This window comes from Temnothorax nylanderi, unplaced genomic scaffold (genome assembly GCF_030848795.1).
Source record: "Temnothorax nylanderi isolate EJ_2023f unplaced genomic scaffold, tnyl_v1.0 TNYL_tig0011_pilon, whole genome shotgun sequence".
Lineage (NCBI taxonomy): Eukaryota > Metazoa > Arthropoda > Insecta > Hymenoptera > Formicidae > Temnothorax > Temnothorax nylanderi.
Window position 1 is genome coordinate 1,605,047 of NW_027249073.1, and position 22,432 is coordinate 1,627,478.

Sequence of the window (22,432 nt, forward strand, 5' to 3'; positions counted from 1 at the left end):
TAAAAAAAGATATTCTTTCACATTTTTAATAAAGATAATTAGCATGCTTACATTTCATTTTTTATCATAGGATACGTATCAGGGATATCAATGAGGCTCTAAAGGAACTCGGTAGAATGTGTATGACACATCTAAAGACGGACAAACCTCAAACGAAGCTCGGTATTCTCAACATGGCTGTTGAAGTTATAATGACACTCGAACAACAAGTCAGAGGTACGTGTACCGACACGCTTCTTGATCATCGGTTGCATCGTATTAATTTGTATAAATATTTGTATTTTTAATCTATCCTTTCCTTTGTTTAGAACGGAACCTTAATCCAAAAGCTGCGTGTTTAAAAAGAAGAGAAGAAGAAAAAGCCGAAGATGGCCCGAAGTTACCAGGCCACCTTGCAGCGCACATAGCACATCCGCATTCTCATCCACACGCGCACTCCCAACCGCCCTTCCCCGCATTACCTGTAAGATTCTGTCAAAGTTAAATTCGCACGAGCAAGATTACCTTGGGATGTATAAATAAAATGTACATCTTTGTTTTAGGGTCCACAACCTTCCCTTCAGCACAATCCACCACAGCCGCAGTAGCAGCGGCTCAGTGGCGGTATCATTCTGTGTTAAGGGGTAGATACATCTTAAAATCGATAAGAAACAATGAATTATGAACATGACTTACATACCCATATAGGATTTTTCTCTGCTCTTATAAGTTGTGGGAATGTGCAAAAAATTGTGGATATTATGTGGTGTGTTACATTAATAGAAGAAAGAAAAGGAGAATAGATAAGAGACATTCTCAATCATATTTTTAAAATATCTTGTTTATTATTTAATATTTATATTATTAATTATTATATTCGTATAACTTTTTTTCTTATAATTTGGGATTACTTAAAAGTATCTATATCTATTCATTTAAGGACACGTGTCTTGGTACTGTAGCAAGAGCGACACAGAAATACCCATAATTTTTTTCGCAGCTCTTCAATATGCAATTAATAAGGGAAGAAGTTCCATATGCGTTCACCCAAGCATAGGGCAAGTAGTTTTAAGAGGCATCTACCCCCTCAAGGCGGCTTCAAATTATTTTTATAAATAGCGAAAAGAAAAAAACAAAGGAATATGGTTCCTCTTTCGAGATATATAATGTGTAGTACGATCAAGATTTTATTAACGATCGAACTTCGCTGCTGACTCATGTTAAATTGCCCACTTCTGTGTATACACTACCGACACGTTTACGTTATAATGCGCAATAGCTAGGAAGAGAACTCGAGTTGGCGAAAAACAGAGTCATTGGCTAGGGATGAAAATAAAGGCAGCATATTTCCGAGTCGATTAGATATATTTAAATATGCTTTTCGATTATATAAATTAACAGAATCGGCAAATCTTGATCAAGAATCTCTTGGTCTTAAGAAAACCGATTTTAGCAGAATTTAACTCTTGGCCAATATGGCATACGGATCATGTCGCCTTTATATTGATCATTAGACGTTGGCAATATTGTATATAGAGACTATTATTTACGAGCGTTCAGAATGTGAATTGAAGATGCTAGCGGTTCGTTCACGCTCGCGAGAACACCATTTTTAACTGGTTCGCGATGTGATAAGAAAATCATTTTTCGATGCTTTCAGCTTTTTTTCTAACAATTTGATTGGGGAAACAAAGAAAATGAAAACCGTAAATGTTATTTCATACGAGATTTGCTTTTCTAAAACTAAATAAAAATAAAACATACATAATAGAAAATATATATATTTTATGCATGAAAAAAAAAGCTGCAAGGAACGTATAAATAATAATGGATGTTTCTTATGACATTGCGTTGTTTAAAATACTCTCATTTTGAACAGAACTATTACTATCTCAGAGAAAGTAAGAAAGCCGTGAAGATACCCCACTTAACAAAGTTATCGGCATGTATTTATTTTACAATTCTTCAAGAGTTTTTTTACGGCTAGAATTTGATTATGTATGCCATTTAAGTGCCATTTATAGGACTCTCTTGATTTTAATATTGAGATGGATATTATTAATCCATTCACACAGTTGTAGTTTATATTAAGCATAATTTACATGCTATTATATGCAAATCACATCTCATTTCTTTACAAGCCATTGTAATTATTTCGGATTTTGTATAAAATATTTTTATAGTATTCATAGGAAAATAGCGTGAACGATCCGTGCCCAAAACCGAAAGCGTACATTATAAGAAGTAACACTATAAGAGACACTATAACATTTGCATTACTTTCAACAAATAATTTGTTAATCATTTTATTACAATGATCGTTCGAACGATCTTTTAATTTAAGAATAATGAAGGATTTTTAATTTAAGACATTTTAGGACATTCTTGAATTGTATATTAATAATTTTTATGTCTTTTATTATCCGTGTTCCGACACGGTTACAAATTGCAACTACGAAATGGATTGTCTCAAATATTATTGCGGCATTGAGAAAAGCATTGGGCAGTAAGAATATGGAGCAAAAAGGAAGAATTAAGAGGTGTCTCTCTCTCTACAATTATTGTCCCAGATTACACGCTTTATGTTTTCACAATTATGAGATATGCATATACATTATCAGCAAGAATTGAAAAGCATTTACATGTGCCAAGACGTGCGCATTGCGAAAAATACTACAACGTACGCTTAATGTGAAATATATCCTTGTTATGACATATAACAATGTTTACGGATGCACTTTCACAAATGCGTTATGCAGTGCTTTTCTTTCATAATGCTGCATTGCTGGAGAAAAGACGATCTTTCGATGGCATCGACTGGTTTTGGTACATCGTCGAATCATTCTGGACCTTCTCAGATCTTCAAGGCGCTCCTCTTCCTGCGCTACCTTTGCCACCGATCATTCGGGCAGACTTTCTGTACTTATATATACGCGGTGAAGTGGAATGTAGATCGAGCGAACGAAATAAATTAAGCTTCATAAGGCGTGATATAAAGTCGTTATGAACACGATTTAGCTCGCACAAGAGAAGAGCCAAACCAATCAACCTGTCATAATCATGATTAATTATTATTATTATTATTATCGATTAATTACCGTTGATAAGATCTTTCGTGAGAAATACAAAACGGGACATTTTTGTTTTTGAACAAAAATATAGCTCAAACGTATCTGTACCCAGTTGCCATGTATTTTAATTTATTTAGATTCTTAAATAAATTTTATTGAAAAAAAGAAACCAACGCAAACGCATCGAGTGCCCGTGTTTATTTCGCCTCTTTTCCGTTCTACTTTCTTTTTCTTCTCATCTATCGAGAGTATCTTCTCTTACGTAACGTATATCTATAGCTATATTTTTCTTCAAAAGCATAACAGTATTTCATAGAAATTACGGAAGATCGTACGAATGTTATATATTCTTGCTCAGACTCTGTGACAGGCTTTTCCTTTACTGGCACTCTTTTAAGATCTATTCATATCAAAATCTGTCAAACATATCATATGTATATTGTAGGAATCTGCAAAATAATTTCTCTCTTTCGCTCAATTTTTAACTAAACTCAAGTCGAATATTTTCGTATAGTGATGTTTCAACTATATTATTTTATTGTTAAAAAATTATTATTAATAATTATAATTATATTCAAATTATAAAGCCATTTTTTTCATTTGTTAACTACAAAATGGTCGAATTATTTGGACTAAATATCTGCCTTATTTGCATATAATGTATGATATGTGAAAAGATATTTAAAAAACGCAGTTGAACACGTACGCATGCACGATATAAATGTAAAATAAAGATCTTTTTATGATTACGAATCAGAATGCGATCATACAGTACTGTTAATACCCTGTAATATTTGATACAATACTGACATTACAAAAATTTTTAAATATTTTATTTTCCAACCATCTAATGACACGAGACACGAGAAGAATTAAAACGATTATCCCAACACTGATTTTTATAAACTATAAAATACTTACATATTTTCACTAGATCGTAGACCTATCATAAAATCACTTTCATTTTCGATCAGGATCTGTAGACTATAGGCAATCTGATCGGCAAGAACTCGCACAACCTCGCTCCACGTTTAATTAATAATCATTAATCACGCTACGTTGCTTTGGCGACGTTTTATAAAATTATATTTAACAAAAATAAAGAAAGAGAGAGCGAAAAAGAGGAAGAGAGAACATAACGATAAATGTACATTGCGATAAATTGCAAAAAGAGCTGCTCACAGACACTAATAAAATACACGATCACACATCTGTATTCGCGAAGGTAATCATGTAAAATAATAACGACAATAAATAGCTCGTAAGCCAGTCTAAGCTAGACACGTGTCGATAGTCGTAGATAGTCAAAATGAAGCTGAAGAGCGAAGAGGTCTACACAGGGGGTCGAAGTCGAAATTGTCGGCCATAGTGGCCCCTTCACACAGACCTTTGTACATGAAACGAAATAATTATACTCTTAATGAGACGTTATTTTCAAGTATGCGCATATCGAGAACACGGGGGCACCGCACTTTCGTTTGGTATGAGCTGGTTGTAAATTCTGATTTCAATTTATGATTACTGTTAAGCGGCAAATATCGATGAGAACGTAAGGGGTTCTATTTGTTGCGGTCTAATTGCGTGTAAGGGTTCAGTTTTATTGGTACAACTGCGAATCGATAATTATCATATCACATAAGAGTGTAACTATATTAGATATATAATATTGTATAATATGTAATAAAAAAAAAGATTAATGCGTAAGTGGGTTGTAGGCAGTTTGTGTGAATGGGCCTAGAGGATGTTGAAACCGATCTCTTCGACCCTATATGCGATTAAGAAGAATGCGATTATTAATATTAATGAAGTACGAGATGAATATAAATATCTAAACTGAATAAAACAGAGAGAAAGAGAGAAAGAGAGAGAGAGAGAGAGAGGAGAGAGAGAGAGAGAGAGAGAGAGAGAGAGAGAGAGAGAGAGAGAGAGAGAGAGAGAGAGAGAGAGAGAGAGAGAGAGAGAGAGAGAGAGAGAGAGAGAGAGAGAGAGAGAGAGAGAGAGAGAGAGAGAGAGAGAGAGAGAGAGAGAGAGAGAGAGAGAGAGAGAGAGAGAGAGAGAGAGAGAGAGAGAGAGAGAGAGAGAGAGAGAGAGAGAGAGAGAGAGAGGAAAAAAGAATAAACGGAAGAATGCAAGAGAGGGAGAGAAAGAATATGAGAGAGTGAGCAAGTGTATCGATTGAGAAAGAAAAAAAATATGTAATTATATCATTAGTAATATTACTATCACTAATATAATAAATGTACCATTTTTTCCATAATCACAGTGTCGCCTGACGTGGATCCCCGAGCGGTCCGTTAAACGTTTCTTTCTTTTTCTCTAATATAATTTTAATTATACGCGCTACATTTGCCATTATTAGCCTTTTTTTCTTTCTCACTCGTTATTTTATTTGTATATTATACTCTCAGTATTTTAGACAATATTTACATATTACGTTTTACGTTTTTGCTCCTATGATACGCATACTGATTTAAGTTTCAATTGTATTTCATTATACGCAGAATAACGATTAGCTATATGTATGCACAGTATGTAGATACTTATAGACATTAACAAGTACAGCACGCCACAAATCCTGTACTTGCTCATTTTTAATTGATACGCCGCCAAACTTTACGAACTATTGCAGTACATGCAAGCATTTGTAGTCCATATTTTGAAGTTTATATTTCTCGTACCTCATGTTACATATACAAGACAAGATTATCGCGCTACACTTTTGATAAGTCGCCGATCGTCTCTTCCCGAAGGGAAACGCAGCGGAAATAAACTTATTAATTTAATCTGCGAGATCGAATTCGACAACAATATTATTTCTCCCGTTCATTACCGAGGAATTCATTATTGAAGGTAATTTCATTCGTTGGTGAAAGGCTATTAATTTAACTATTTCTCAACTTCTATTGCATGTGCAGTCTTATATAATATTATTACGAAATTATATTTGCACGACCGCGATATTAGCGGTCCATCATCGCTCTTAGACTAATGTGAAACACGTGGTTAGCTTCGGTTAAGAAATCCTATTGCGAATTCCATGCGCTCAGTGGTTTTTGACCTACGACCCACGTCTTTACATTACCTAACTCGCGATTTCGCGAAATACCTTCCGCTGCTTTATCGCTCTTAGCTTTATTCTTTCTCTATGAGAAATATAAATCTATGTCGTGTTGCATAATTTCCTTTAACTGAGCGGGTTTGGAAGAAACATTTTCATCGCATAAAACTAAATAACTTACTCGAAAGAGATCCAATATTAAATTCCTAATATATTGTTAATAGTCTTTCGTTGACGTTATTTAGTCGTTATAATAAATATCCTTAACATCGAAATAACATCATGATAAGTATATCATTTGAATACAAGATTTCTTCGTCGACGAAGGCTATAATTTTATTACATGATCTCTATTAATAATTTATTCAATAATACAAATTTTTCTGCTGATTTCATCAGATTTATCCTTTTCAAAATAATTTTATTTTATTTATGCAGTTATTCTTAAGTAGAACTTTGTAGCAACAGCATAAAAATCGATTTGCTTATTATGTGATATTAGCAAATGGAAGGAAACTTATAAGTGCAGTTCTCGCGGAAACTGCCGCTTTCGCATAATGATATACAAATGTGGACAAAGATATCGAAGAGGTGTAGCGTATTTACAAACTGGATAGAGCCTATTGAATACTTGATGAGCTGCTACACGCATGCAGCGATTTTAGCACCATTTATAATCCGATCTAAAAAAAATACCTGAATTAATTCCGAAAAAAATTATGATTATGATATAGCTCGAAGAAGGTTATTATAAATCACGAAACGCAATAAAATTTTCATATCTTTAATTACAGCCGCGCAAAATATGATGTCATATTTATCATTGTCCCAGCACGTGCTCCATCGAGCACAAGCGTGAAAGTATCGTCTCGCACTTGGCGTCTACAATGTCACAGTTCACTTTCTACAACCGTACTCCATCCTCCGTATCTTATCCCGCTGGTTTATATCAGATCGAGTTAGAAAAGCCGAACTCAATTACAAGCGTTACTTTTACTTCCCGCTGCACATGAGTTGCGTAAGCATTTCTTTCGTTGCAACCGACACGTCTCGACTTTATACACAAACTATCATTTCTCTATCTTTGAGACCGTAGAAAAATCACTACGGAGATAAGAGACATACTATACTTCGAAATTATTCACCACCTTCTACCTTGGCGGAAAGATCTTGTTACGAAGCGATGAGCACACTAACACTGTCACAGCCATACTGACATGCACTTCCAACAAATATTCAGCGGGCACATCCTTGCGGAACGTCAACAAACCTCTTCGGTGCCTCTCCGATGATCCTCGGTACGAAAGCAGCGTTTTGCTCACGGAAGCCGGAAGAATCTCGGCGAATTACGCTACAATGATAATACCCGCTTTACCAGCAATATACACAGGGGATCTTCATCATACTTTCGAAAGCCTTCTTTTTAACGATATGTAAGACGCGATCCGAACAACCACGAACCAGGCGAACAGGACGACGACGTCGATCCAGAATACAGATTTGGTCATACGCAGCTCTTCTAGTATCAGCGACGGTATTCGAAGATGGCAATAATCGATATCACTCGGACACTGTATCGTCTCTCGTTGAAAGCCATAAACCGCCTGTACTAAGCCGTCAAAGGTGAATCTGAAGTAGTTCATGAAGCTAATGTAGTAAAGGATCTGTGGCATGTGATTGAAAAATACCAAAAAGCCAGCTAGTACCAGCATCCCGCACGCGGTGACAGCCCCAAAGAAGGTGCCGTTAATGGGGTCGAAAAGTGTCCCTAGACCCAAGCCTACGCTTTCCGAGGTGAAAGCCGTCAGGGTCGTGATGAGTAGAAACATGAGATATCGGAACCATTCCTGGGGCTGCCTAGTTAGCACGTAGGTGATGCTTGAGTAAATAACACTGGACAATATGTGTAACGGTGCATTCATCACTAGCGTGGCCGTGTAGTAAGTCCTCAGCTGGTACCAGTTGTTGAAGCGCTCCTTCTTCAGTATGGCCAGCTCCAAAGGGAATCTCAACACGGCCGGCATCAAATTGGTGTAGAGGAAGTACATCCCGCATACCAGCAAGAAACTGACGTTGCTGATGGTTTTGCTGCCATCATCGCCGGTATGCTCGAACAGTAAGCCCAACAAGATAGCCACGACGAAGTGCAACATTAACTTGATGTGAGTTATTGACCAATCTCGACACGCTATCAGGGAGTAACGGTATAGCAATATCTTGAATTTCGTCATTTCCGAGGGCGGATCCATCATCAGTCTCGTTTTCTCGTCGTAGAACGACGCTTCCCTCATGATGCGCATCTTCAGGGGTGTCTCCTCTCTCTGGCAATACTCCTTGGCCGCTGCGATCAGTTGATTGTTGTAATCCCCATACTCCCGGTTGGCCACCTCTAACATGTAGTCCGCGGGATTGTGATATTGGGGACACTGAAAACCCTGCTGGGCGAAATAGCTCACCGTGTTGTCGGGCGGGCCGGCGTACATGCACTGGCCGTCGACCACCAAGTAAATATGGTCGAACATATGATAGAGCGCGGCGCTCGGCTGATGAATGGTGCAGATCACCGTTCGACCGCTCTTCGCCAGAGTCTGTAACGCGGAGACGCATTGATGGGACGCCATTGAATCCAGGCCGGTTGTCGGTTCGTCCAGGAACATTATCGGCGGATTGTCAATCAGTTCCAGGGCGATGCTCAGCCTCTTCATCTGCCCTCCGCTGAGCCGGTCGACTTTTGTGTCCTTTACCTTCGCCAGCTGCAACGTCTCCAGGATGTTGTCGATCAGTATCTGCCTGAATATTTTCGTCGCATTATTGCCGATCTTTAAATAGGTCACCATCATCATGCTCTCCTGAATGGTGAACAGACCGTACAGATTGTCCGTCTGTTGAATGTAGCACGATTGCTTCCTGTACTTGTTATAGTTCTGTTTACCATCGCTACTGACATACTCGACCGTGCCCGTCAATTGTCCCTGTTGGAATCCGGTCAGAATGTTCAACAACGTCGACTTCCCGGCACCGGACGGTCCCATGATAGCCGTCAGCTCCGCGGCCTTGAAGACGCCGTTCAGATCCTTCAGAATCTTCCTCTTGGTCCCGCGATATCCAGTCTGTACCTCGAACGACAGATCCTTGAATTGAATGTCGGCCATCCGAGCCCGCGACATACGCAGCGCGTTTGTTGCACGTCTTCTCGTCGACATGACTTACAGATTTGATTGACCTACTAACAATAAGAGTATCTTCTCTCTCTGCACTGTCTATCTCTTGCCGCACTTTCCTTCTATCTCTTCACCCAGGTTTATCGGCTTATCGGCTACACTATAAAAAAATCTGTCTGACTTGCGTAGGTGGGGTGAGTTATGTATGTCTAATGCATATTGCATGCGCGAAGATTCATCCGCGGCTACGTATTGTTACAGTTGCATGTTGAAAGAAATATTAGACGCAGCTAATACTGGACCTTGTTCTCAAGAATCGTATCTTTGATCCCTGATTAACAATCAGTGAATATGTTAATATGCATGCGAAAGTTCAACTTGTGCATAATTTTCTCCGAATTATTACACTTTTTAAATATTAAATATTTCACAGTGCTTATAACAGTTCGAATTGCGTATAATTTATTCTAATATCATGTGCTGTTTTCCTCGTGCAGTTGCATTCTTTTTATCCTGCACTCGGATTGCGTATAATTTCTTACACCATCCGTTCCCGAAGGGCACTTATTCAAAACAAAGACTTCTATTCTTTGTGCGTAATGTTTCTTCAACGATTTCCGGTATTGCTAGCGATCATTTGTATCAATCAAATTTCTTCATGTTCCACACAATTTCCTCTTACGAGATTCTCTCCGTCTCTCGTTCACCTGCAATATAATGGCTGAATTACTATCTCTACATCTCGATTTGCATTACAAGAAATGACTGCAGTTTTCGCGATGTGATATTTAGATGGTACTCGATGATGCAGCAAAAACTGGTTGAGTGCGTTGTTACGCGACTATTAATTTATAATAAGAATAGATTAGCTGGCACGAACCGGTAGTTGCGCAAGTGTTAAGTGTTGCGTAAACATACATTCCTTATTTCTGGATTGAGGAACTTGGAACGCTAATTTACGAAATTGCATGCGAATTGCATAAATATACTGCGTTTATATGTATATTAGTCTGTCTTTCCTTCATTATTGGTTCAGAATCAAATTTTATCTTATTAAATTGATAATCTATTAGCGTTATTATAATTATGAAAGTTACTAATTTGTACAGTCAATACTTTTTTAAATGCTTTTTTAATTAAAGGTCAGCTGTTTTTCGGCTGTTTTACATGCGGAAAAAAGTCAGTACGGTACAGTAACGGAAGCGATGTCATGAAATATTAGTATAATGTCATGTATGATGCAAACTCAGAAGTAGCAGTCAAGTTTGCCGTCAAGTGAAATTAATTACAATTGAGTAGAACTAATAGTCACTTATGTTGCAAATTAAATAAAAAACAATTTTATCTACATATATATATATATATATATATATATATATATATATATATATATATATGATAAGGACCCAAAATAGAGGTCGAAACGTCGTTATAATTATTCAATTATTGCCAGTCAGGCCGACTAATAAATACTTTATATATATATATATATTCATATCTTTTTCATGTTAAATTTATATTCATTATATTTATATATACTCACTATAAAGATTATAAAAAAAGATAAGAAAATGATCGCAGATACTTATACGATTTATAATGCTGCAACTTTTTTTCTTTTTTAAAAAAGAAAACGTTTAACTTCTCCAGTATATCTTGATATTAGTCTATTTTAAGAAGCATTTGCATGGAAAAGATACAAGGTTCTTATTGTTCTTAATAAGTTCTTAAAGGTTACACACGTGTTATAGTCAGTGCAGACTATCTAATTCAATCAGAAATAAGTATAACGACTATCAAGTTATCAGGCTGAAATATCTCCCAAGAGTTACTTATTAATAAATTATTTATCAATGTTCTTTAAACACACGAGTAGTGTCTCTAACTTATGGCTGACGAATATACGGCTTATTACGGATGTTCTTGCGTGAATAAATCGGCATAATCTCTTACATCAGCATGACAAATAATGAAAAGAATGACTAAGTAAACTCCAAAGTTCTACAATTCTTATACTGAATAATTTCATCGTTTTATATTTTTTCGTTGCACTATATGATATGACCGATGTTGCATACCATTATATCGGTCATTATTTCTAGACTATTATTAGCATCTGATTAAATCTAAATGACGTAAATATGAGAGTTCCATTCTACTCTACATTCGTAATCTCGACTTCCTACGTACGCTTCATCGATCTCAGCGTTACACATGTGATTTTTTACATTTTACATTTGATTGTCATGCGAGAAGGTGATATCAATTATCTTTCTTTCTTGCACATGCAACACGCATATATTATCTTTCTTTGCTTTCAAATTATGTTACCTTATATTGATGCTATTTATATTTCTCGAGCTTCTAAACCACCTAGGTTATAAGATAGGTCGATTTTTGTATCAGTATATAACTACGCAGTGCTTCTTATATAACAACAATAAACTATAATTTACAGTAAGAAGCGTGTCGAGTTCGAGTTGAGATATCATATGCTTTATATCGTGTGACCTCATATTCATGAAGGATAAAAGAAAATGTTTTCGCGAAAAGTATAAATGATATATACGCATTAATGCAATAAGAAAGCAAGAAATTGAAATGTGGACAAATTTGAGGTTATAAAAGATTCGGCACCGTTATTACGAAATTGCATTAAAAGAAAAATAAATATCTCCATAGTTAGTTTCAAGGTATATTTTTACATATGAGCTATTAGATCCTCTCGATGTGTCATTTTATTAAGTTGGAACTGACTATAGACATATTCTTTCGGTTAATGACGACAGTCATAAATATTAATGAAGAATATTTGAAGAAGCCTTTTTTTTAAATGTTATTTATGATTTTTATGTTTTCTTCTCTACACTTATCTTGTTAATGCAGTGGAATATATTCTTATCTTCTATATATATTTATTTTTTAATCTAAATGTGATTTTTATTTATACGTGCCACCTTTGTTATTTAAAAGCTGAATGACGCATGTCCAAATTAACGTGGTATAGTTGATTCTATCATGTCTCTTAAATTTTTGTGTTAAGGGTGTTCTAAAGAGTTAGTTAAAATGTAACGAAGTTGACGAAAATTTAATATCATATTGTGTATTCTCTTTCAAAGTTCAGGGCCAAATTTCAAATCGATTCACAATTTAGATAAAAAGTTATCAATTCTTGAATATCCGTTTTACGAAGGGTTTTACAGAGAAAAGTGTAAACATTAAAAAATGTTACCAATATAATAATATTTTACACACAAGCAGATCATCAACAAACAAAAATATAGCAACAAAATTTGAAACGATTTACAACAATTTTTTTTTGAAATTTTTTTTTGAAAAAAAAAAAATAGTAGTAACAGTTATTTACAGTCACTAAATCTACGTCTTTTACATTCTATTAGATGTTCCGTAACTATTTATATACATTTTTTTGTCTTTGGATCCCTGGAGAAATAATATCAGAGTTTTTAATATTTCCTGCATATTTTTGGTTGGGACGGTACCTATAGAGAACATCCTTAAAAACACGTTTTTTTACAAGAAGAAAGTATAATCAAGTCGGCTCCGGATAACATGTGAAAAGTTTCTTGTTGCAAGAATGTTATCACTTAGGTTATCACTTAGGTGATACGATTTTAAACGGCTCGCTAGATCGCTGAACTATTTTTTAAATGGATCTAACAAAACGATTTGGCGGAAAATGTGTGGGAGAATATTAATAAACCTTTCAAGAATTTCAATAAACTTTTCTCTCTCAATGCAAACCTGTTTAAAAGTCTTGGTCCTTCACGAGTTGAACACGAGTTAAAGTGTATTTGCAAGGTCGACCAGTTCGATGTTTATTCCCTTTGAAGTCTGAGTCAATGCTACAATGTACCTTACACATGTTTAATAGCTTTGCGTTATTAAATTATCTGTCTGCAGTTCGGTTAACTGATATTGGTTAAATGTCAAATTCGATATTACAGGATTGACCGCAATGATAGATGAAATATAAAAAGAAAAAAAGTGCATGCAAGAGAGAGAAAGATAATATAATTAATATTGAATGTTATCCGTAATACAACAAAGCAGATTATGCTAACATAAGATAACAAATTAGCGTATAGATAACAGTTATTGATAACATTTATCAGCGATAATTTTATAATAATTTAGACTGTCGAAAAATAATAACTATCGAACTATATAACAGTTTGAAATTAAACTAGTATATGTTATAGAATAAAAATAGATATATTATACATATTTTTTTCTAAAAAACTCTTTTTTATATAAATTGAAAAAACTGTTCTTCAATAATATCTACAAGTTTTCAAAAAGGATAACATAGTTCTTATATAACACTTTAATTATTATCAACGTACCTATATAAGAAAACTGTGAAATCTTATTTTTCCTTATCTAACTGACTTTTTCATTATTAAATCTACATTGTTTTTGCAAATTGGCGATTTATTATTGATATAAAAACAAGTTACTTACCGCACGATAAAGGTGTCTTTCATCGATGTTCTCTTCCCGGTAAGTCTTGTTGCGCTTAAAGATCTCCGTGAATTTCAACTGAAAAATTTCTGGCACCTGGCTAAGCACTCGGATAACTAGTTAGCAACTGAACAGAGATTATTTGTTAGAATTGGACACGGTTGTGTGGAGTCACGAATAACAGACGCTTAGCGTGCTTATAGAGCCCGCGAAAGGCGAGCGATCTATCAGGACGCACGATGCAATGTGTCTCGCAGTGTCTCGACGAGGTGGCCTCTGCACTTCATGTTACATCTGTCCGTCCATCGGCAGACTGCCCCCGCCAACATGTAGTATAATCTTTCCTTCCTTTATCCTCTCTCTTTATCCTCGAAAACATCTCGTTGGAAACCGCCGCCGTGTCTCGCGAAACCTGTTCTAAATATTATGTTTGTCGACTGAACTTTGCCGATGACTTAGGCCAGCAAATTTGCATACTTTCGTCCTTCCATTGTCCTTGGATATAAAGATGTTCAAGGTTAGTGAATAACATGAGTGAACGAGGTGTTATTCCACTAGTGTCTATAAAATTGGTTATAAAATATTCCGAGAAAAAATTCTTGAAATTAACTAGCGTGTATCTTTTTTGTTACATAAAATTATTATTTTCTCAATTTTTACAAAATATAATGATATAATAGTAATTAAATATTAAAATGTATTTTTGATAAATTGTTTATAAGTTTGGATTATAAAAAGAAGAAAGTATAATTAAATATGTACATGTTAATTATCTACAAATGACGTTGTGCGAAGAGAATGTGCAAAGAAGAAGGAAATAGTTCAGTTTCCTAAATATTTTATTATGTAAAGAAAATTGTAAAATATAGAATATCTACAAAAAATCGGTTGTAGAAGTAATGAAGAGAAAAGGGGAAAAACGGCGAAGTAAAAAGGCACACGTTAATTGTAAATGCACACTTAGAAATCGTAAATAAATCGCAAATGTTATAATATAAATAGCATTTGCAAGATTCGAATAAAATTACATTAGTGAGCGTGACGGTTGCAATTGTGTGTTATCGACATTAATGGTATATGATTAGATCACGTTAATCATGGTTTAATTATATTTGACATTTGTCTAACCATAATGACCGACACTCCAATTCTTACGTAATGCATTCTCATAATTTGTCATCCGGATATGCGACGTCTACAGTAAGAAATTTGATATAAATCTTTCTTCTTTAGTAGTAAATTATTTGTTAAGGTTCTACAATCTCATAAAATTCATCTAATGGGACAGATTAATTAAAGATGTGTGCAATGACGAGTGTCGTTGAAACACATACATACGCAGGCGCTTAATGAATATGAGGAACTGATTAGTCGTTCATTTATCAACAATGAAATTATTATTCAGACTAACCTTGGAGGTTATCATCATAATAAAATTATTGTTACGCAACGGGAGAATTTTTATAATTACGCTCGCGGATAACTTTCCAAGGACATGAAGAATGGGATAATCCATTTTATTTTCTAGTGAAAAATTTTATCAGTGAAATATTGTTTAATGCAATTTTAACCCTTTGTAACTCATGTTATCAAAAACAAAAAATATGACAACTATTTTAAATTGATTTACAACAGATAAATTCATGATTTAGAATGTTGATGGAAACTTTGCCGGTTTGTAATAGTATTGTTACCAGGAGTTACAAAGGGTTAATGGAGACACAGAAATATACGGTTAATCTACATAGATCGAAAACAAACGGAACGGAAAACTAGAATTGATTTACTATATATCGTTATGATCAGGAGTGTTCCACACTAGTGAAATTGCATTTACTTTAGAGAAAACATTTTTTATTCTCAATTCTTGTTCTTGTAGCCTTGCGCTTCTATTACATCAGTCAGGACAAACGATATAGTAACAAAAAATAATAATTTATCATAAATTCATAATAAGTTATGAGAAACAATTAATTATATGTATAATATATAGAGGAAAGTACCCGATTATGAGATACCATATCTATTTTGTGTGATTGCCGGAAGTCTATGGGCAGAATTGAAAAAAATAGTAGGTCATTTTAAAGGGAATTTAATAAGCTTTAAGATGCTGAAATGTAAAATTTAATTTAAATATTAATTTTGCTGAAAATTAGAAAAATGTGAAAAATGAGCTTTCAAAAAAATCGAAAAAGTGTGCTCCTAATATGAGAGACCCCGGGAAATCGCTAATAAAGTGCAAAATACATCATATTGCAATTAAAAATCTTTATTTAAAGTTTTTGAAAGACAAATGTAATGGAGAAGCATATTTGCAACAATCGTAAACCCACTTATACTCAATATTGTACCTAATCTTCCCCCTCCACCCTTTCCCCTCAAATCAAGGTCAGCACAGTCTTATAAATTCGTATAAACCTTCCCTTAACGTTAATATAGTATTTTCTCTTCTTTTATTACTATACAATAACTTTCATACTTCAGCAACCCAGGAGTACCCTGAGTATCTCATGTTACGAGCACCACGCCTTGCGGTTTCGCGATCTCATCAAATCTAATCTCTACAATTGAGCAACTCAACATATCCCGTATTTTCCTATTAATACGACCTTACTCTATCGCTGCATGCTGAACTTATTGCCAAATATTTATTAATTATATAATAAACAAGGTTTAAAGACTCATATCCATGGCACTTGACAACATCCAATTTCACAATTTCTTTCTCTGCAACGACTACACGCACGATCAAACAATGAATTTTCCACTAAATAGGTTTTACCCCAAGGGCAATAAGTTCATGGTGGAACCAACAGATAGGGCCTATTAGTTTAGCAGAAACCTCGCTGTCGCATATTAGGAGCCTATCTCATAATCGGGTACTTTCCTCTATAACATATATTTTTTTTTATAACAGATATACCATGTGTTCCGCAATTCGCTTACGCGCGAAATGTGTACTGAGATTCTTTATCAGGAGTAACAATTTTTTTAAAGCAAAGATCCATTGGAATAATAGTTTTTAAACGAAAGCAATTTAAATCTAACGAATGAGAGCTCTAAAGTTACGCAAGAATTTTGGGACAACGCACGCTACACTACTGGCTACGTTTACACCCAGCGACCTGATCGCGGCCTGACCTATATTGTGACCCGAAGTAGGTCTAGTCATCGTTCGTTTACACCGAAAGAGACCTAAAAATTGACGGGATCGTATTTGGGATCGCCCTGAATTGCAGCGAATCCGAACAAGCAAATAAAGCTTTTAGGACGCGTCGCGCGTGATCGCGCGTTTACATCGTAAATGATAACGGCCTATTTCAGGTCGGGTCACTAAAATACGCGGCCTGACCTGAAGCCAGATCCGGTCGCCTATCAAGTGTTTACAGCAGGCGGCCTAAATAATTTAGGTCGAATTTGAAGTATAGGCCGCGGCCTAAATTCAGGGTGTAAACGTAGCCACTATTTTCATTAAAAGATTTCACAAAACAAGTGCATAATATTTAAATAATACAATAACAATAATTTCTCTTCGCCAGTAAATATTAAAAACGATCCAAAATTATTTAACAACACAATTGGCCAAACTCTTTATTAAATCACAACGTTTCGACTCTAATTGTTCCGATTATTCCGTTTATATTTACACTTTTACATTTTATCATTTGACACACAAAATTTTCTTATGTACGCACGATGGCGCTAGGAATCAGCGTTTGGCGACTTATGATGGTTTTGTGCTTGTTGAGGCTGTGTAAAAGTATCTCACTTGAGAGATAAGGACCCAATTAGGATCGAAACGTTGTGATTTAATAAAGAATTTGGTCAGTTGTGTTGTTAAATAATTTTCGATCGTTTTTAAATAATACGTTCGTGGATTTTTCTCTTATTTGAGATACAACTTAATAAGAGAAATTTTTTGTGAGGTAAAATGGACTTCTAAAGATAAAAATCGATAGATAGTAAATATAAGTATTCAACTTGTAAAAAAAATTTTATTCGTAAGATAAATTTATGTATACAAATAGAAGGCTGGGATTTCGAGCATATACTTTAAAATATTTAATTGGCCTTTTTCAGGTTCATAAATATCTTTAAAATGTTAGAACAATAAATCGAACCTAATCTACTTATTCGATCTATTTATTTTACTTTCACTCATTGCTTCGAAAATATTAGAAAATGTTGTGTGTATGTATATTATGATATAGATTATACTATTAACATTTTCTTTAAATTATTTATATAATTTATCGATTCTTTGTTTAGTTTATTAAACTCATTTTTACTGCGCACACTCCGTATGAATAAAATGGAAAACATTACGACGATAGTATATATATGAATGAGCGATTGCAAAGTTACGTAATAATTATATACGAGAATTATGAGGTTTTTCCCATATTTTTATTATTACTTGAGTTTTTTTACTGACGCGCTCGAACAGTTTTTTTTGTTTCCTTGCCTATTAGTCTTATTGAAACGCAAGGCCGCAATCGTACAGGAATTAATATCTTCCACGTAGTGAATAATCTTCTCAGTGGAATGAAATATTATAAAATATAACAACTGAACTAACGTCTGGTCTTTAGATTACAGTTTTTGAGAATAAGTACTGAAAGTATCGTCTATCTAATTTCAAGAGAAATTTACTGTGACATAATTGTACATTGCATCATCAGTCACAAAGTTATCAAGAACTGAATTGCAAAAAATTGCGATTCTGTTATAAATGTTATACTTTTTCTTGTCAGTCTCTCGCGAGTATGCAATTAATGATAAAAATGATAACGTCGTTTAACTCTAAAGTCGCTTCATTAATATTTTTATCGTGTTAATGATAATTATTCACTATTATAGGCAATTTATTTAATAAACAACGAAAAAAAATTGTATACAATAATTCAATAATTAAATTGAGAGACAGAACTTAGTTGCTTGCGATAATGCATCTCCATCTAGCACCTACGACCCGAACCTGTTGATTTCTATGGTGTCCCAGGATACATTGGCTAGTCAGATATCCTGCTGCAATAGAATTAGCTGTCGGTTATAATTGTTAACATGAACACAAAATTATCTATCTTATCTAAAATTTTTCGAAGTAATAATTTTTTAGATAATCGGAATTGAATACAATTTAATATTACGCCTTTTCGCTTTACAGTTATTCAGATTTAAACAAAAAACTTATTAATTGAAGCATGATGAAATAGTATTTTATTATAATTTCCAATTTATCTTAATATTATCATCTTGCACTGGAATGACACCTCAAGAGTCTTGGGATATAATTAATATATAATTGGCGCATTATCCATATTTCTTTCCTCAAAAAAATAATGTGCGATAATGATACAGATATCTATATGAAACGCACTGCCGATAATTACTTTGCAGAATACTTTATAGGAATAATTAGGCAATAATAATATGTTGGGCGCAAAAATTTTGAAAAGATTTACAAAACCGAATCTATCGATCTTACTTCATTCTTTTCTTCTCATCGGGATGAACCGCTCTTCGTTCCTCGTTGAGACGAATAGGGACAGAATTAAAGATGGCGGTACTTTTTCCATTGTTCTACTCCCTACGGCTACCCCACCTTCGCTGCTTTTCTTTCGGAGGGTGGACTTGCGTTGGTGGGGCGAAAAATGGCCGGAAATATTTTCGACGGAGACCGAAGAAAGGGGCGGTCACCGTCGTTACCGAGAAATCTCACCAATGTCCTCCAACATGTCGGATGTCTCTGAAAAAAAAAAAAAAAAGATTATAAATAACATCTGAAAATATCATCTGAAAAATAATTACAATTTCAGCTTTATATAGATATTTAGATTAAATAGCGTAACTAACTCGGTTAGGCGCTATTAGACATTAGTTGCTGAGATAAAGAATGTGATAAAACTTAAAATTGTATATACTGAAACGCAATTATATAAAATATATTTTAAAATATCTCTATTCACCGCCGCGTTTTAATGATACTCTTTTTTTTTTAATTTTTTCACGCGTATTGACCGAACGGCATATTCCATGACGTATTTTCAGTTCAAGATGGAGAAGTCGCTCTTGGGTTTTTGTTTTTATTGAAACAGCGGAAAACAAGAGTAGCATGCCGAAAGGAAGGAAAAAGGAAGTAAAAAGAGGTATTGGAGGGGAGAAAAGCGAGAGGTGGACCGCGCGGGTATATATATAAGGGCGAAATTCGTGGGTGGAAAAGGAAAGGAAAGGTAAACGGCGAGTGAGGCGGGAAGGGAGTGGAGGCCAGTAATGCGAAAGGTATGCAAGAAATCGCGACTCGTCTGTGTTTTCTCAGTTTCTGCGCGGATCTTTTCTTACCTTCTTGCATGGGAGTTGAATGCAAAAACTTGCAACGGTTCCGCCGGCTCGTTAATGGAAACGGCTGCGAATGTAAGAGAAAATCGCCGATCGTCCATGTTCCTCCTTCTCCCGTATCTTTTTGAAGACTTTCATTCAGCGTTAGTTTTTTTTTAATTCGCCGAAAGAGAGAAGGACCTTTTATTTTTCTGCAAACATAATAATAAGCATATTAAATATAAACGTGTGACATATATTTGAATTTCATGAATATTTTTTTGTGTCTATTTCTGGTATTTTACGAAAAAACAATTATTTCTAAATATATCTTTAGTCGTATACAATATTAATTATTATTGTTTGGAAGTTTTTGTAATGGCATAAATTTGAATTTTTATCAGCTTTTTGATCCATAGTTTATAATGGTTAAATTATAAATATTTTAAGCGAGAGAAACATTCACAGTTGGAAATTAATCGCTTATGACCGCGTTGGATGACCTAAGTATCTCGTACATAATTGTGTTGATTTAATTAATCAAAGAAACAAGAGGACAATGCTCTTATTCTTCAGATTGAGTAATTGAGCGGCGATATTTTGTTGATTACGTGAGATATTATAGAAAGAAATAAGATAGTGTAAGCCGGCGGATAAATGAGATAAAAAATATCGCTGAAATAAATAATGTAGTGAAATCTCGGACGAAAAAATCTCGGATGATAAAAACTCACAATTTGTACATGTCGATCTTTACATTTGCGAGCAACTGAGACTATAATTAAAGATATGCAACAATTTAAAGTATAACACAAAACAATGCAATTCCGCAATACTAAAACTGTGAAAATGAAAATAAATGTTATGTCTCTCAACAAAGTTGTCGCAAATAAGTCGAATACGATAATGGCTCGCTTTTTTTGCGATATTTCTCACAGAATATGACAATATGCTTCGGAGGGCACTCTTTACGAGATAGCCTCTAGATACCCTCTAGATACCTTCCGCGCACGGGTCACTTGAATTTGTATAATTTGACGATCGTGTTAATGAGACGAAACGCGCAATTACGCGAAACGAGCCGAAGGCTTTCCGAGAGCGCGCGGCTGGAATTTAATTAATTTGCGCATCAAGTCGCTCGATCGCACGATCCGCGATCGAGGGGATATTAAATTACGGTTGCGGGTAAACGCGCGCACTACGTACACGTGACATGACGCAAATACGAAACGCTACGTCTAGGATCAGCTGGCGAGCATGATTTTCCAGCAGGCGTAAACGCAATTCGATCGTTCCCGATCATAAACTCTCCGCGTTTACATCTGAATTATTTGGCTTTGCCATATAAGACGGCGCTATTTAAGCTAGGATCGATCGAACAGCTTATAGTTGTATTGATAACATATATGTGAAAAAGAAAACGTCGTGGAAAAATTTGGATATAAATAAAAATAATATATGTTAATAATATACAAAATCAATATTCCAGATCCAAATTTTTTTTTAAACTTGACATTAAGCCGATTCGCGAATTGCGTGCCAGACGTTTGCGAACTAGTCGAATAAGGAAATTTTAATATCCATTTAAATTCAGTATGTTTATTAATTTGGCACGCGTTCGCGAGGTTTATCAGCCTCTTTCGTTCCTTCTCTCGGAAGTTAATAATTTCCAAGCTCACGTCTGTCAGATTAAGAACACAATGTCGATTAGTGATGATTATTTTCTGGTCACACATTACAGACGTAACGTTGATTACACACATTAAATCACACACTCCGTTTTTTCTCTCGACGAGTGATTAAACCGACGCTTTTGAAGGACACTCGGACGCACTGATCAATCCGTTCGCGGAAGCGCGTCAGATTCCAAACGCATGTTTCGAGAGTGACCATGGGTGATGCCATGCCGGCACAGACTCGTTTGACCGGTATGCAAATCTTACCTGACCAAAGCATCCGGAAAAAGGTCCTGTTCCGTCACTCTCCGAGGGTCGACACACCACGCAGCTGCTCGCGAAGGATCCCTTTGTTTCGCGCAACAGAGCGCTTTCCCGCCGCTTTTCCCCCTCTATATATAAAATATTCCATAGATAAGATACGATGGACGCCTATGGATTACATAATAATCTCATTATTTCGTTTATTAATGTACGCGACACGATCGACGTTTCTCCGGTCACGTATATATCGCTCGGCATCGCCATGATTAATTATTCACGTTGTGGGCGTATTGTAATAGCGCTGTCATGTAATAGCGCGTTTCGGAGAGATAATGTACGGCAGATAAATATTATACATCGATTGGATCACACGGCGAGACTTTGAATACCCCCGCGGTACGCGGTAGGATCGTTATTCTG

At 35.1% G+C, this 22,432-nt stretch overlaps 1 protein-coding gene, 1 long non-coding RNA gene and 1 pseudogene across 13 annotated transcripts in view; 1 reads left to right on the forward strand and 2 right to left on the reverse strand.

The window, feature by feature from the left end:
- LOC139767676 (transcription factor 12-like) overlaps positions 1–4,754 on the forward strand; it is a 115,725-nt gene extending 110,971 nt beyond the window's left edge. For all 12 annotated transcript variants that reach the window (XM_071697218.1, XM_071697225.1, XM_071697224.1 and 9 more), the window contains 3 exons: positions 71–216; positions 309–463; positions 543–4,754. In XM_071697218.1, the coding sequence (XP_071553319.1) occupies positions 71–216; positions 309–463; positions 543–587 (346 nt within the window). In that variant the 3' untranslated portion in view covers positions 588–4,754. The remainder of the gene's footprint in view (positions 1–70; positions 217–308; positions 464–542) is intronic.
- Positions 4,755–5,209: 455 nt separating this feature from the next.
- LOC139767679 (ATP-binding cassette subfamily G member 4 pseudogene) lies at positions 5,210–14,064 on the reverse strand (annotated as a pseudogene).
- Positions 14,065–14,575: 511 nt separating this feature from the next.
- LOC139767680 (uncharacterized) lies at positions 14,576–22,221 on the reverse strand. The gene is made up of 4 exons (XR_011717194.1): positions 22,016–22,221; positions 20,097–20,284; positions 19,243–19,503; positions 14,576–18,782 (listed from the first exon to the last, which is right to left on the reverse strand). It is a non-coding gene; the product is annotated as an uncharacterized lncRNA (long non-coding RNA).
- Positions 22,222–22,432: the final 211 nt, after the last annotated feature.